The sequence below is a fragment of the Sturnus vulgaris genome, chromosome 4, assembly GCF_052056855.1.
Source record: "Sturnus vulgaris isolate bStuVul1 chromosome 4, bStuVul1.hap1, whole genome shotgun sequence".
Classification (NCBI taxonomy): domain Eukaryota; kingdom Metazoa; phylum Chordata; class Aves; order Passeriformes; family Sturnidae; genus Sturnus; species Sturnus vulgaris.
Window position 1 is genome coordinate 15,612,717 of NC_142246.1, and position 14,933 is coordinate 15,627,649.

Here is a 14,933-nt window from a genome sequence, read left to right on the forward strand (position 1 = left end):
AATACAAATAAGCAGTTCCTGGCCTGAGTGTTCACACCCCATCTCCACAAAACAAATAAACAAACAAACAAAAAACCCAGCCGAAGCGCCCGCCGCCCCGAGGCGGCACACGTGCCGAATGCCAGCGCTCGCAGGAACAGGAGCCGGGGCGGGAGGGGAGGCTGCGTTTGCCCGGGCGGAGCGCAGCGGGAGCAGCCCCGGTCCCGGGGCTCCTCCAGGCGGGAACGCCGCCGGTGCCCGCGCGCCCCCGCCAGCCGGACACGCGCGGGGGAGTCACGTGACCCGGGAAACCTCCCGGCACGAGAGCCACCGGGGCAGCCCCGGGGGCGGGGGGGGCAGAGCTGCCGTCGCCATGACAACTTCCAGGGGGAGGGAAAACTTCAAATCCCAACCGTCAGTGCAGGAGCGGCTCCCTCTTAAAGGCGCACGCACACACAGACACACACACACACACAGAGGCGGGCTCCCTTCCCCCCTCCGCCCCCCAGGCACTGGCGATGGAGGAGGAGAGGAGAGGAGGGGGGCAGCCACCGGCGCTCACCGCGCGAACGACGAGAAGCCGAGACAAAAGGACCCGAGCCGAGAAATGGTCTCGGTCGGCCGTGACGGGAGGGACCCAGCGGCCCCAGGCGAAGCCTTAACACCCACCCTCTGCTGCCCGGAGGCGGCTTAGGACCTTCGCTCTCCCCTATATACCCCGTCTCCGCTCCCGCCCTCCAAGAAAGCCGCTGGAGCCGCTCCTCCATCCCCGCTCCCCCTCCTCCGCCCACCCGACAGAGCTGAGCTCGGAGAACCTCGCCCGCCCCGCTGCCCGTTCCCCTCTTAGACCCCGCTCGCTGCCCCGTCCCCCGCCCCTCGGTGCCCCCCGCTGCAGCCAGGACACGCCGCCGCCAGCCCCTCTCTTACCCACACAGTGCATGAGCCGGTGCCGCCAGGAGTCGAGTTCTCGGCGGACTCCCCTGCGCTCCGCCGTGCAGCGGGGGCTCCGGCACTGGGAGGCGGCGGCAGGAGGAGCGGGAGCCGCGGCGGCCATTCCTTCTGTTCCCTTTTCCATCTGCCTCTGACCTCACGCCCGCTCATTTACATACGAGCGCGCGCTCCCCCGGCTCCTCTCCCTCCCCCCCACCCCCCTTTGCCTCGTCGAGCGCGCGCCCGCTCCCCCCCTTCCCCCCCTCAGCATCCGGCGCGGGGAGCGCGCGCGCCGCCTGGCGGGTTGACTGACGCGCGTCCCCGCTCCCCGCGGCTCCCCCGCCCCGCCGCCCGCCCTGCCCGGGCCGGGCCCCGGTTCTCCTTCACAGACCGCGGCCCGGGTCGAGAACCGAAAACCCTTCCCTGCCCGCCACTGCCCCGCTGCCCATCGATTTCCCCCGGCCTACAGCTCCCGCAGGGCAGCGCGCCACCTGCTCTGGCCCGGCCAGGGCAGGCGGCAGCAAGGCACGCCGGGAGCTGTAGTTCGTGAGGGAGGGGAGCGGCACCGCCCCCGAGGTTTCTCCCCGGGTGGACCGCACAGCTGGCCCTGCCAGCGGCCGCAGCGCTTCGCGCTTCACAGCGCCAGGCTCGGACCACCTCGAAAACCGGCGCAGGTCTCGCCTTCATCCCATGGTCTGTCCTGGGGGCTGCTTGGAGCCGGGCTCCTGGCTCAGGTGCCCCTCCGCCTTTTCCAGCCCCTCGCCCGCACCTGCCCCAGGACTGCCGCCGGCTCGCTCCCCCTCCGTCCCTGCCACACTCGCACGGACGCGGCTGTCACACAGCGCTGTGCCTTCCGAGCCAGCTCGCCAGATTCACTCCGTAGGGAGATTTTCAAAGTTCTCCGAACTGCTTCCCGGTTCACCAGTCTGTTCTCAACGGCTTTGCTTTCAGCCCAATTTTTACGGGGGTGTTGGTCGTGTAGAGACGGACAGGGAGGTTTGCTGGGCGCTGCCGTCACACAGCGTATCTCCCACCACCCCTTTGGAAAAGACTAGCGTGAAAACTAGGAGCCAAATCAGTTCAGTTCAGTATCCGGGAGCACGCCTGAGAAGGCTTACTATCAACCTACGAACTGAAGTCAGATTAAGGTAACTGCAAGAGAGTTAACACACAAACGTCAGGTTGGATTACTTTGGAGCGTTTTACAGCCATTTGGACGGGCGGTTGTGCTGCTCTGCACGGTCACCCTCGTGTTGTGCCTCCAGCGCAAGACACGTCCCTCCGCAGCAGTCTAATGTGACAGTCGCTACCCATGTCTTGCAAGAGAGCAATTAGCAGTCTTTAATTCCCTATACAGAAGAACCAAGAGCTGCAGTTTTCTCAGATCTTGGTACGTCTTTGAGTGGCTCCTCTTCCCACATGCTTTCCTTCTCATACCAGGCTTTGTAAGCAGTGTCACTTCAACAAGAAATTACATTTTCTGTGCTTATTTAGAGATTGGAAAAGAAAATAAGATTGAATAAGGCCACAGCAAAGACAAGGTACCATTGCTTCTCCCCTTTTGAAGGTGCAAGACTGGAAAGAAACCAATCACTATCTATACCCAATTTTCTTCTTGTTCTGGAACATAAGCAGAATTATTAGCAGCAATACTGTGTCAAAACTGCAGAAGACCTTCAAGTCTGAACAATGAAGGGGAAGTTATTCCCCACTCATTCATCCTTACATACCTGTGCAGACAGTCAGAAGCAGGGCTATGTTGGAGTGGAGCACTTACCACCTTTTAGTGGAGCCTTTTAGGAGAATGGCAGGACTGGAAGTGCAGGTGTAAAGGCAGCCTTTTGCTTCCTCTAACTTTTCATCATGGCAGCCAGCAATAAATAAGCAGCAGCTTACCAATCTCCTTCTTCACCTCAGATCTCTTGCAAGTATCTTGGGTTTCACACTGGCTTTCCAAACAGCAACAAAAATTTTCAGTCTTTCCACAAAGAAATGGCAAAACTCAAGGTAATTCCGAGAAGACAAAACCCACACAAATGAAAATGTAACCTTACTTGGATAATGCATCGGTTTCAAGCTAATAGTACCCGTCCTGTATTTTTTTTTTTTTTTGCCATAAGACTGGTTAAAAACAAATCTGTCATGAACTGGCTTCTGCTGCAAACCTTACCTGGTGGATATTTCCTTCATAAAGATGTTTTTTTTTATGGGTGAAGGACACATTCAGGGATTGCTTGTAGGTCCCTGAAGTTCAGTTCTGCTTCCACTGGACCAAACCAAACTTTGGGAATAGAATGCAGATCACATAATTGTTTTGTAAAGAAATTTCATAAAAATAAATTTTGTCACTTCTATAAAGCAGCTAATTGAGCTTAATGAATTCAACACAGAAGAATTTTAAATTAGTGGTGTTCAACTGAATCCCTGAGCTTATGTGATGTGAATCAGTTTCATAGGGACACAAATGTCCCACATCTGAAGAGTTTTATTTTGAGGCTTCTGTGATTAAATAAAGAGTAGGGAAGGAACTAACACTGCCACCCCCTCCCCCCCCACTCCCCATTTTGTAAAATTAACATAATTTTTGTTGCAGTTTCAAGGTTTCTCCTGTTTGAGAGACTTTTCCAGGTATGAAAGGAAAAATTAAAAAAAACTAAAATCCTTGGTGGACAGATTTCAATGAGAAGGAGAAAAGGAGGAAGAAAGCATTTCCAACTGAATTTTTATAGTTGCCTAGGTTTTGAACTCCTAGTCCTTATGAAAATACTGCCTAGAAATCAGATATGCTGTAGAGACTAGTTTTGCACCATTCCCTCCCTTGGAGATGGTTATTTTTCCAAAAAAACTGGACCAGGTAAGCCAAGGATCCTGCTTCATCAAACCTTCAGGGATGTTATTTTTACATTAATGGTACTGGTTTTTCTCCTCTATGAAAATGACTTTTCAGCCAAGAGACTACTTCTTATGTAGATTTGTACTTGATTTTATAGAAACATTTCCAGTTTTCTGAACAAGGGTTGGATCAAAACTCCAAGGCTGATTGAGGGCAGAATCTGAAGCTGTGAGAGGTAGTTTCAATTTGGTTAATTTTAGCTGCCTGGGTTTGCTAATTTTTATGGGATTAGAGTGCCAGTTACTTAGAAATGGCTCTGGAGACACAGTCCAGTACAATTCTTTTTGAACCTACAAGAATTATTACTGCTGTTCTTCCTGCAGGTTTAATCTTATATTAATTTGGGGGTAAAGAGAAATTATAACACTTAGAGATGCTTACAGTTTGATACCACAACCCCATCTGACATTTTGAATTAATTGTTAAATTAATTTTTTAACACATTGGGGAGATTTAAATATCTTATTGAAACATTGCAAAATTGTTCATCACCAAAATCTTTTTATAATTAGTCCCCAAAGGTGAAATTCTCTCCTGCACAGACAGCTTTGCCTGGCTCTTTGTCACATAAGTGCTGCTTTATGGAAACTGGGGGCAATGATGAAGTGTAATTAAAACAGTCTAACTTGAACAGTCAAAACCTTGTAGCGAGCCTTCTGCTGATGCAGTCAGTGGTGAGCTCCTCTCTCACATGAATACAATTTGTAAACCTTGAAACTCAGTGTCTTAGTAAAACACAAAGGGTTAAATGATGAATTGTGTGATAGCTTTATGAATTAATATTGCAGATGATAATTGATACTTGAAAGATATACTGCAACAAAAAATAGAAGGGTGGAAATAATGACACTAGGGGATACTTCACAATAAATACTGACATGATCACTCTTTTTCCTTCAGCAGAGGCAGCTGGACCAGAAGCTGTAGAGCAGTACAGCAAGAATTCTGTGAGAGAGGGGCCAGACCATTATCTATCACTTCTGTGTCTGTGGTGGCAAGCAGCACAGCCCAGGTAAAAAGATTATCCCTAATCTAGTAGACTTTGAATTTTCACGACAATCTCAATCAGTGTGAAGATACACAAAAATATGTTCATAATCCAGATGTTGCTGATATTTGGGTTAGGGGCCCTGTGAATCTTGAAAGTTAAACTCCAAACATTTCTTTGCATTGTCATCAGTTCTAAATGAAAATGAAGGGAAATGAAAGAACAAACTCTAATAGAAACAATTGGAAAAGTTGCCATTTCATACACAAGTGGAAGAATGAGCTTTTTAACTGAGCAGAAAAGTCAGGCAACTTCAGGTCTCCTCACTGGATTTTAGATCACCAAGAAAAAGTGTGATTTGTAAGCATTCCAGGTTTACATCTTTTATATCTCTATGCTCGTATAAAATTCAGAATAATTTACAAATGGTGATGGGTGGAGAGACTTTAATTTAATGTCGAAAATCTATCTTATAGATGAAGAAAGAAATTGTCTGTTTATACCTGAAATTTCAGGGTATATTGAATATTATGAGTTGGAAGGGATCCATATGGATCATTGAATCCAACTCCTGGCCCTGCACAGGAAAACCCCCAAAATCACATCACACATACCGGGTATAGCTCAGGATACATGTTTAGTGTTCAATAACTGTGTATTTTGGTAGAATATACGATTAAAAATACTGCTGACCCCTAATTACAGGGTCTGCTTTTCTGGTTCTGGTTGGCATTAGCTGATTCCGCTGCCTGTATTTCTGTTCCTGTTATTGACCTAATTCTAAGTACATGAAGCATTTCAGGCAGATGACCATTTTTTTACAAACATCGTTATCATTTGTATAGGAAGGTAAAAAATGGGAATATGATTCTTGTGTTCTAGCAGTAGTGCTCTTAAATCTGTGAGCATCTAACTAGGTGAAACAAAGTTTTTATCTGAGCGGATGTGCTCGTATCACATCATCTAATTAGCTTAGTGAAAAGCAGGCAGGCTTTCAAGAACACCAATATTCTTCATGTCCTATCTACTTGTATCAGCTAGTTTAGTTAAATAGAGATGTCACTTCCATATATCAAACTTGCCTTGTTTGATATATGGAAGCATGCATTATAATGACACTCTACAGTAAATGTTTATAAAATAGATGCACTTGATTTTATGTGGGTAACTAAAACGTGAATAGAGTTCTCCATTATATACCATTTTAGAATATACAGTGAAATTCTCATAGGTTATTTTCAGGTCTTTGTTTGTTGTTTACTGTTTAGAGACTAAGGATCTGGTGATACTGGGGCCAAAGGGCCATGATTTCATCACATGCATGTTCTACTATGCAAGGGAACGCATGGATGGAGGCTGTGTTTTATTTAGACAAACTCTTAGAACTAGAAAAACAAAAAAATCACACAACTTCTATGATCAGCTGAGCACACTTGAACATAGTAAAAATAATTCCTCAAAGAAGAGCTATGTTTCAGTAAGGTTGAAAAAAATTGGACTTTAAACAACACTTGGCTTGTAAGGTGAAATAAAATATTAATATGCAACTATATGAAACACTCCATAGTGCTATATTATAAAAAACAAGTAGAAGAGAAACTTTTGTTTGGTACTAATTAAAAACGTTTTATATTCTCAAAGTGTTCTTATAAGGATGATATATCTTGTTTCAGTACTACTCTGGCAGAAAAAGGTGCGTTAGTAAAAGCAGTCAGCTTGAAATGCCAGAAAATAACAAATTACTGTAGATTAGGCTGCTGTTTTAACATGTCATTATTTGACTATTAAAATTAAATTTGGAGGGAAGGTAAAATCCGATATATACTCCTAAGTAATGTCTCTATAGCACTATCTATCAAATATGGCTGTTTTTCCTTCCACTTAAACCGTTATCCTATGTTCCACACAGGCAAGTAATGTCACTCACTCTCTCTAAAGTTTCCCATGTGGCCAAGTAATTTAAGTATGCCATCACCAGAGCAACTCTGCAGCTGAAAATATACTGCTATTAAATCCAGAGAGAATAGATCACTAATTGCAGCTTAATATTAGAGATGGACATGAAATACTGAGCCAGCCATCAGAGAATGCATGGGTAATCCAAACTTGTATTATAGTTGAAAAGACAAAGAATTGTTCATGTCTTCATGTGTGACTTTTACAATTACTGTAGCTAAGAACTTGCTAAAACTAAGTAAAACAAGGACTGTTACTTCTGTTGCAGGCTACAGCTTAATTATTATTTAAGGTAATAAATAATTTTTTCCCCCAAATCTTACCCTTCCTTTTATGGAATGTCAGACTGGGTAAGTTTCCCTGTATGAAAGTTGAACCAACAGAGCATGTGACAAGATACAGCATGTGTGGAACATCACAGGAGGTGGTTTCTTCTCCCCAAAGAATTGCAATGTAAATGAAGGATTGCATAAGCAACACCCAGTTCTCAAGTTGGCTGCTCCCTGAGAGCCATTGCCCAGAAAGCAGAGCATAGGGTATCACCTCCTACATGTCTACTATCTCCCTAGGAGTGTGAGTCAGTGATGAGGAAGGTGTATGCATGTAGCAGGTTTTTGGTTTTACTGCAGAAATTCATGTTTTGGAGTCCTTTGCACCTCTTTCCAGCTGCAGTTTCCAGACTAGGCTGCAATTTTATAACCAACTTAACCAGCATCCACCATGAGTGGGAGTCACTTGGGTAAGGCAGTTTATTTCCTGTAATATCACTTGAAGAATTATTGCCTCTTGAAGTAAAATTATTCATGGATGTATTTAGAAAAACTATTTTTATTACATTTTTAGGCTTCATCTTATCAATTTTATGTAGAACCTTTCTTTTAGCTGAATTGCATGTGGTTTAGGTTATGTTCTGAATCCCCTACTGATCTTCTCTTTCACTCTTTCCTTACCAATTCCACATCTTTATTTTCAAGCTAAACTTGAATTGAAAAAAGTAGAAGAAAAAGAAAAGAAATATTGTGTATGAAATTCACTATCCTTTTAGCAGAACAGGGAGAGTAATATGATTTCTCAAACTCAAAATAAGTTTGAAAAAAAAAGAACCCGATTATTACTGAAATGCAACTATTTCAGTAGCTAGATCAGTCTTGTGAGGTTTAGTTTGGTGTGACCATAGATTTCTTCACATAACTGTGTTCTTAAAATATTTTGATTTTTGTCTGCTGGTTCTCAATAAGTATCTTCTCCTATGGTTATAATCAATCTCAGTAGTACTGCAAATGTACTGAACATAACATTTCTATTTTATAAAGGCAGTTAATTCAATATAACCAAAATATTCTCTTATTTTCCTTTTTCTCATACTGAGATTTTAAAATCCAATATAGACATTTTTTTGTTCATGTTATTTCTCAAGTAGTTTTTTTTTTAAATATTATTTTCTTACATTTAGCATTTTCACATTAATTTTAAAGACTGTTTTTGTATTGGGCTAATTCAAATAAAGTAATAGAACAAATGTAGATTCATATTTAGTATTCCCATTTAGAACTAGATTAAGTAATCCCCACAACTAATACAAAAATGAAGTCACAGTTGGCTGAATATGACAAAATGAACAGTTCCTCATTGGATTCTTTCTGAGAAAAGTAGACAGCAAAGATGATCTACTGCAGAACATCATGAGAAAAAGTGTGATATTTTTGTTGTCCTTTCCCATAATTTGATCATCCTTGAAAAAGCCTTTTTCATTTCAAGTGTTCATGGATTGAGATGCAAAGAGAAGTAATCCTTTCCTTCTCTATGTTAGGCAAGGCAACTTCCTCATAAAACTCAAACATTCTGAGGGTTTCTCCCTTTTCCTCCTCTTGTTTAAAATTTAAGTGTTTAATTTCCCACCATTTGCCATTAAGGATGTTTTCACAGATCTATATTCCCTGGCAATACCTCCCCACAGTACAGAACAAGTTGGCTGAAGCTGTTGTGCAGCACTTCAAAGCAATGCTGGGATCCCTCTCCTTGAAGTTTGGACCCAGTGCCACAGTGATTCAGATCTATTCCTTCTCCATCCATTCTTTCTAATCTATTACATTCCATTTTGCATTTTTTTCTTGCCTTTCTGCTTAGGGTTGAATCAAGGTATGTTTTCAACCTTTTCTGCACAATAATTTTTACAGTTTCTTTCAAAGGAAAGCCAAGAGGCCCCTGTCGTCTGGTTGTAGAGGGTTGGGCTTAAAGAAACAACAGAATTTGTAATGCTAGTGTTTGAGCTGACAATGTTTTATTCTTTAAGGTAGAGACTCTATCTTAACTGCAGTGCTTTACTGTTAAAATTTAAAAATTAACCACTTAAATATTACACAAATATTTTTACAAGCCGAGACTGTACCATCACTTCATCAGATTTGGCTGACAAAATTTCATAGTGAGTATTTTTCATACCCTTGTAATAAGCTGTTCCTATTTAGATTATTCCTCATATTCTTAGCCTTTTGTGCATTCTCATGATCAGTGTTTCCTCAACATTTATCAGTCAGGTGTTGCTACCTTAATATAGATTCTAGTGAGATACTCTCCAGACTGGAGAGTCAAAGGAAGTGCTCAGAATGTCCTAAGCCAACATCATTTGTTGCTAGTAATTTAAGTGGGCTCTAGTCTTCCATTATTGTATCTGCAGGTCTATGAAACTGGAAGAGATTTGGCAGAAAACTCTTTGTAGAAATTGCATAAACTTTTAAAATTCAAAGCAATTTTGATCTTGAGTCGTTTTCCCAGTGAAAGGATAACAGTAACATGTTTCCTACCTCTGTGTAGTTACAAAGTGTTTCTTAAATTTAACCAAACATGCTCATTCTCACTTTGCTATTTTTATCTCTGCAGAACTAAATACAACCACGGCATTCTGAGGTTTGGGGTTTTTTTTCCTAGGACAGCACTCTCCAGTTATTTTCAGCTTCACAAAGCATTTGGTTAGAACAGACATACTTTCTCTTGTTAAAGATATCTAAGAGGACTTGATTAATGTTTAAAGAGCTCCATGTGTACCCAATTATGAAACCAATTAATTTAGTCAAAGACTAGATTAAGTGCCATCTGTGGCCTGATTGTTTCTTAAATTTGAGTACTTCTGATCAAAGTTGTCATAAACAGTCTTACACAGCATGTGACAAATCAATGTCATCCAAGGATGTCTAGATACGAAGAGAGTTCATCATTAAGTGTTCAATATTATTACACAACTTCTATCACCATTCTTTACAGCATGTATTATTTGGGATACATTTTATTTGTTTCACTAGAAGTGAAACCTTGGAGCTTGCTAATAAAATAATGCTGCTCTTACTTTTGTAATAGATAACACAAGAACCATGTCTAGGGTGAGATGATAAACATACACACAGTAGAGGACAAAAGCCAAGGGGAAGGCATGAAAAAAAGCAAGCTGGAGTAACAAATGAAGCAGAAACTTGAACTCAGATTGGTCCTCATGATAAGAACTTGCATGGACATACAACTGGTCACCAAAGGGGCCATGCACCTATTCAGCTATTTGATTTTGCTTTTCTCTTTTACACTTCACAGTGACCCTTCATACAGTACATGATGTTCAGCTGTTCTACCCAACATGGGAATTGGCTACACCATCCACAGCTAGAATTTACTCTGGAAAGCATGTCTGTGCTCTGTCTAGACCAGAGAAAATGAGGTAGTAAGTTTATCTAAAGACAGAAACTTAAACAGTGGTACAGATTGTAGACATGGGAAAATGGTCACCCTTTTGATCATCTAGAAAGCTGTTTCCTCTTAATTACAGAAGCATTCAGCCAAGCAATAACATGCCATGGAGCAGAGAAATTCATGTAAAACAAATCCTTCTGAACCACTATGCTTCCTTAAAATGCCAGTTTATAACATTGAAAACAACAAAAACACCTTGAAGGTGAAGAAACAATTCAATTCCATGCAGAATCCAGATCACCTGCAACAAATTTTTCTCTCTCAGAAACAAAGCCACATATATATACACATGCACACACACACCCAAAAATATCCCTGTGTACACATACAAAACCCAGTAGCAATTCCTTGTCATGCAAGCAAAGCTCAGATTAAAAGAAAGAAATGTTGAAACACACATTTTTCTTCCTTCACAATTCTTCTCTTAAATATGACAAAAATTAGACATGAATGACTGAGGTCTTAGCAGTACAGCAAAAGTATGCAAAGAAAGGGTCATTATGACAATTTTTCTTACTGCTCATTGAGAAGAAATACAGCTTCTTTGTATAAGTGGTAGGCAAGAGCAGCTAAAGAAAGAGGTTGTAAGGAAATCCTCTTGTTACAAGGTATACAAACCTCTAAGCTCCATAAGCTTCTTGAAGTTTCATTTTAGCTTTCATTGAGCTTTCTTTTAATTTTGGTATAGCTTGCTGAAGAAATTATGACCTAGAAATATTATTTCCTCAAAATCTTAAGTGATCTGGTAGTCTTCTTGCATCTTTCACTGAGGAGGAGTGGGGATCCTGGAGTTTATGGAAAGATTGTTTGAAGACCTGCTTGCTTGCCTCTAACATAACTAATGCTGCTATCTCCAGCACATACTGTGAGCTTTCAGGCAGTATCAGCAGATTTATTATTAAAAAGAACAAACAACAAAACAATGAAGCAAACCCAAACAGAATAAACAAGAATAAAACAGAATAAAAAACCCCCTGTAATATGCCATCTTCAAAAGAATCAGAGCAAAGGAAAATATGTTCAAAAATTACCCAGTACAGGACCTGAGAAATGTAAAACACAAGCTCATCACTCCCTAAATTAGGACTTGTGGTGGTTTCACCTCAGCCAGCAGCCAATGACAAAATCATTTTTGGTTTATCAACCCTATGTTCAGAACAAACCCAAAACCTAGCCCCATACCAGCCACTGGGAAAAAAAGTTACCCCAGATGAAACCAACACAGCTATAATCAATATCTGTTTCCTTTTATTTCCTTTCTTCTGAAAGAGACACATTTCAGATTAGAAAATAGAGCACAAATGCTATTTTTATCTAACCTGATTAGCCAAGCTTAGAGCTATAACCAGGCCTATTACAATAGTCAATTGTACTTTTTGTATATAGCTTACTCTATGTTATGCTTTGTTAATAAATCTATGACTGGCTACGGAAAGAACAGCTACCTCTCTCTACTGCTCTGGGTGTTGCAAATGCTCAGCTGAAGTCCACAGACAGAAGGGGGAAATTCCCCTGGGAGCAGTTAACCATATTCACCTGGGAGAAGGTGTTGGTGTGAAATAACAGGATTATTACAATAGTCATTTCTTTAGTACTTGATGGGAAAAATTCTTGCCTTTTTAAGAGAGCGAGAAAGAGTCTGAGGAAGAGGACATAGTGAATTTCTACAGGAAACAAATTTGTAAAAGAGTTAGGGTTATGTTGCAGTAGCATTAATACTCAAATAGTCAAGCCTTAGAGGGAATAGAAAGATTTTTTTCTTTGTTGAGGCATTTGTACATACTGTATTTATTTTGGGGAATTTCTGAGTAAGAAAAATTACCTTCAGGGAAGGTTGTAGCCTCTAAGGGGGGTTAGCAGGTAGGGGGCAGATTTATTCTCAGACTATTTTTTGAACATGTCTCAATATTTCTGGATTAGCACTCATTACAGACATAGTTTGTGCTGCTTTTTAGAGAAAATAAATCTGTCCTATCTTTGGGTCACTTTAAGAAAAGGGGAAACTGAGCTAATGTCAAGCTTCTGTCTGAATTTAGGGTTTTTTTTTTGTATAACTTAAAGCCTTGGTCCTGCCAGAATATTTATGTAGACAAGTGTTTGCTCTTCCAATAATTCCATCCTAACTTACTTGACTGCAGGTAAAAAATAAATATCTTTGTGTTCTTATTTCATTACTCAGCTCTATACCTACAAAATAATTGTTTATTGTGTCACCCTTTAACCATTTTTGTCACTTTTTCTAAGGTGAATGTTTAGTAAAGCTTTGTTTAAACGATGCAAGACTGAGTCTATGTATGGTATCTTTTTTTCTGGAGAAAAGTGTGAAAAGTTTGTTATAACTTGAACTATAACAGTCACAGGGATAGTTCCCTACCCCTAAAATGAAGCATAGTAAGTACTTAACAATCTGAAAAGCAATTTCAGAGAGCAAAGATCAAACTATGGATTAATGGGTGCCCTTGCTGATGCTGTAACTGTTGTAACTATATCTCCTTTCTGATGTGAGCAGAACAAACTACATTTATGGAAACCTGGGAGTTTTTCAGAACAGTTAACGATGTTTTCACTTTTTTCGACATTTTGCAGAATCTTTAGTAAACGCAAAGGTGTGGAAGTGTTTTTGTATGAATTCAGTGAACATAAAACATTCCATGCTGAATGATCATTTTCAGAAATAAATGTCCAGGTTTTTACAGTGAGCAATAGTATTATACTAATTCTAGCTCATATTTTCTTGCTTATTGTGATTTTTAAAATATGCTGTAATAATATCAACTGTATGTATTTACAGTTCTTTAAAAATCAACACTTTAATTAAATTGCACTGAAATTATGTCCTTGTAAATATTTACTCAGAAAGCTTCTCACTGGGGTGAGGAACAGGAAACATATACACTGAACAATTATAGTTGGAAACCTAACAACCGTATCTGTTTAGCAATAGAGGTAAGAAATGGTACAAATTGTTATAATATGAAGGAAAACAAAAAACAGAAGGGAAATGAAATGTTTTTGTATAAATAGGCTATTGCTTAGAAACATATCAATCTCAAATTACAAAAATCAATCAGATTTCTAAATAAAGTTCAAACTGGTGGCAGCATTGAAAAAAGCTAACATATTTAGCATGAATAGAATTTACTCAGCTTCATTTCACTTCCTTTAACCTGAATGCTTTCTTTCCCTGCTTCTATGTAGTATTATAAAATGGAGTCTATGTAAAGATATAGTTATCAGTTATACCAGTGTATGGCTCTAATTCAGGAAAGCACTTAAGTAGGTGATTAAATTCGAGCATCCACTTACCCACTTTCCTAATTATGAACTTAAGTGCATACCAAAAGTTCTTTCCTGCACTGATTTCGTGCTCTGCCTGCTGACCAGAGAGAGCACGGTGCTATCTGAGCTGTCCAAAAGGACCGTGCTCAGGGGCTGGAAATGGTCTGTAAGCACAGCTGCCTGGCACTGACAGGCTTCCAGTGCTCAAGCTGCCTTGGTAAAGCCTAAGGTGTTATGCAGCTTCCAGTATATTCTTCCTTCTGTTTTCCAATATATTGCTATTCCTTTCAGAGAGAGTATACCACTCGACCTCAAAAATCAGAGAAATTGGATAGTAGTTCAAATAATGGGCTTATGAAGCCTAAAGTATGATACCAAAAGACCTTAGTAGTTGTTTCATTCTAGATGCACTTGACTTCTTTTGCTTCTTTTCCTTTTAATGTGTATGTGTCTAGACACTTGTTTCTGTGCATGTCCTGCTTGGAGTTTTCCTATGTTCTTTAGTCTGGCAGCAATCTGGGAACCATTTCTCTACCAAATCCTCTAAGCGGCTTCACCTGGGAGGTATTCTCAGAGCATACCTAATACTTACTACAGGATTAGGCCCCTGACAAAATGCAGTTGTAATGTTTTCTAAATGAGTGCTAGGAATCACCACAGACTGGTATTGAGCATTCCTGTATTTAACAGAAATGTCTCAATCAATAAATTAAAGTTGGGCTCTCCCTTTCTGATCCAATTTATGACAAATTCCTTTCTGTGTGATATCACAGTGTCAATAGTATAGAGAGAGGGCACATTCTCCCCCACATCACCCAGAGGTTCCTGGTTACAGATATTTCTTGAGGGAGAGAGGTTTAAATCCCTACAGGTGGAACCAAGAGTGGAGTCTGGATCACCTTATTGAGTTTTTTATTTAAGAAGTGAAGATGCATTGTCAAGAAGGATTTGTCAGAGATAACCTGGAAGCTTAAGTCTCAAGGATGGCTTATCACTAGATATTTTGGGAAACCCATAGAGTTAGAAAGTGAACCATTGCCAAGGGACCCCTTGATGATCCACTAAATTATTATATACTTCATAAGAAGAGAGATACTTACTGCCATCTGTTTCTTCACCACAGTTTTTATAATTTCTATTAAAAATCTTGGGTTTAAATGATTTGTACAT

At 40.7% G+C, this 14,933-nt stretch overlaps 1 protein-coding gene across 4 annotated transcripts in view; it reads right to left on the reverse strand.

Annotated features, from left to right (window-relative positions):
* The window catches only part of LCORL (ligand dependent nuclear receptor corepressor like), an 80,522-nt gene extending 79,363 nt beyond the window's left edge, over window positions 1-1,159 (reverse strand). For all 4 annotated transcript variants that reach the window (XM_014889005.2, XM_088163201.1, XM_014889006.2 and 1 more), the window contains exon 1: window positions 907-1,159. In XM_014889005.2, the coding sequence (XP_014744491.2) occupies window positions 907-1,054 (148 nt within the window). In that variant the 5' untranslated portion in view covers window positions 1,055-1,159. The remainder of the gene's footprint in view (window positions 1-906) is intronic.
* Between the last annotated feature and the right edge of the window lie 13,774 nt (window positions 1,160-14,933).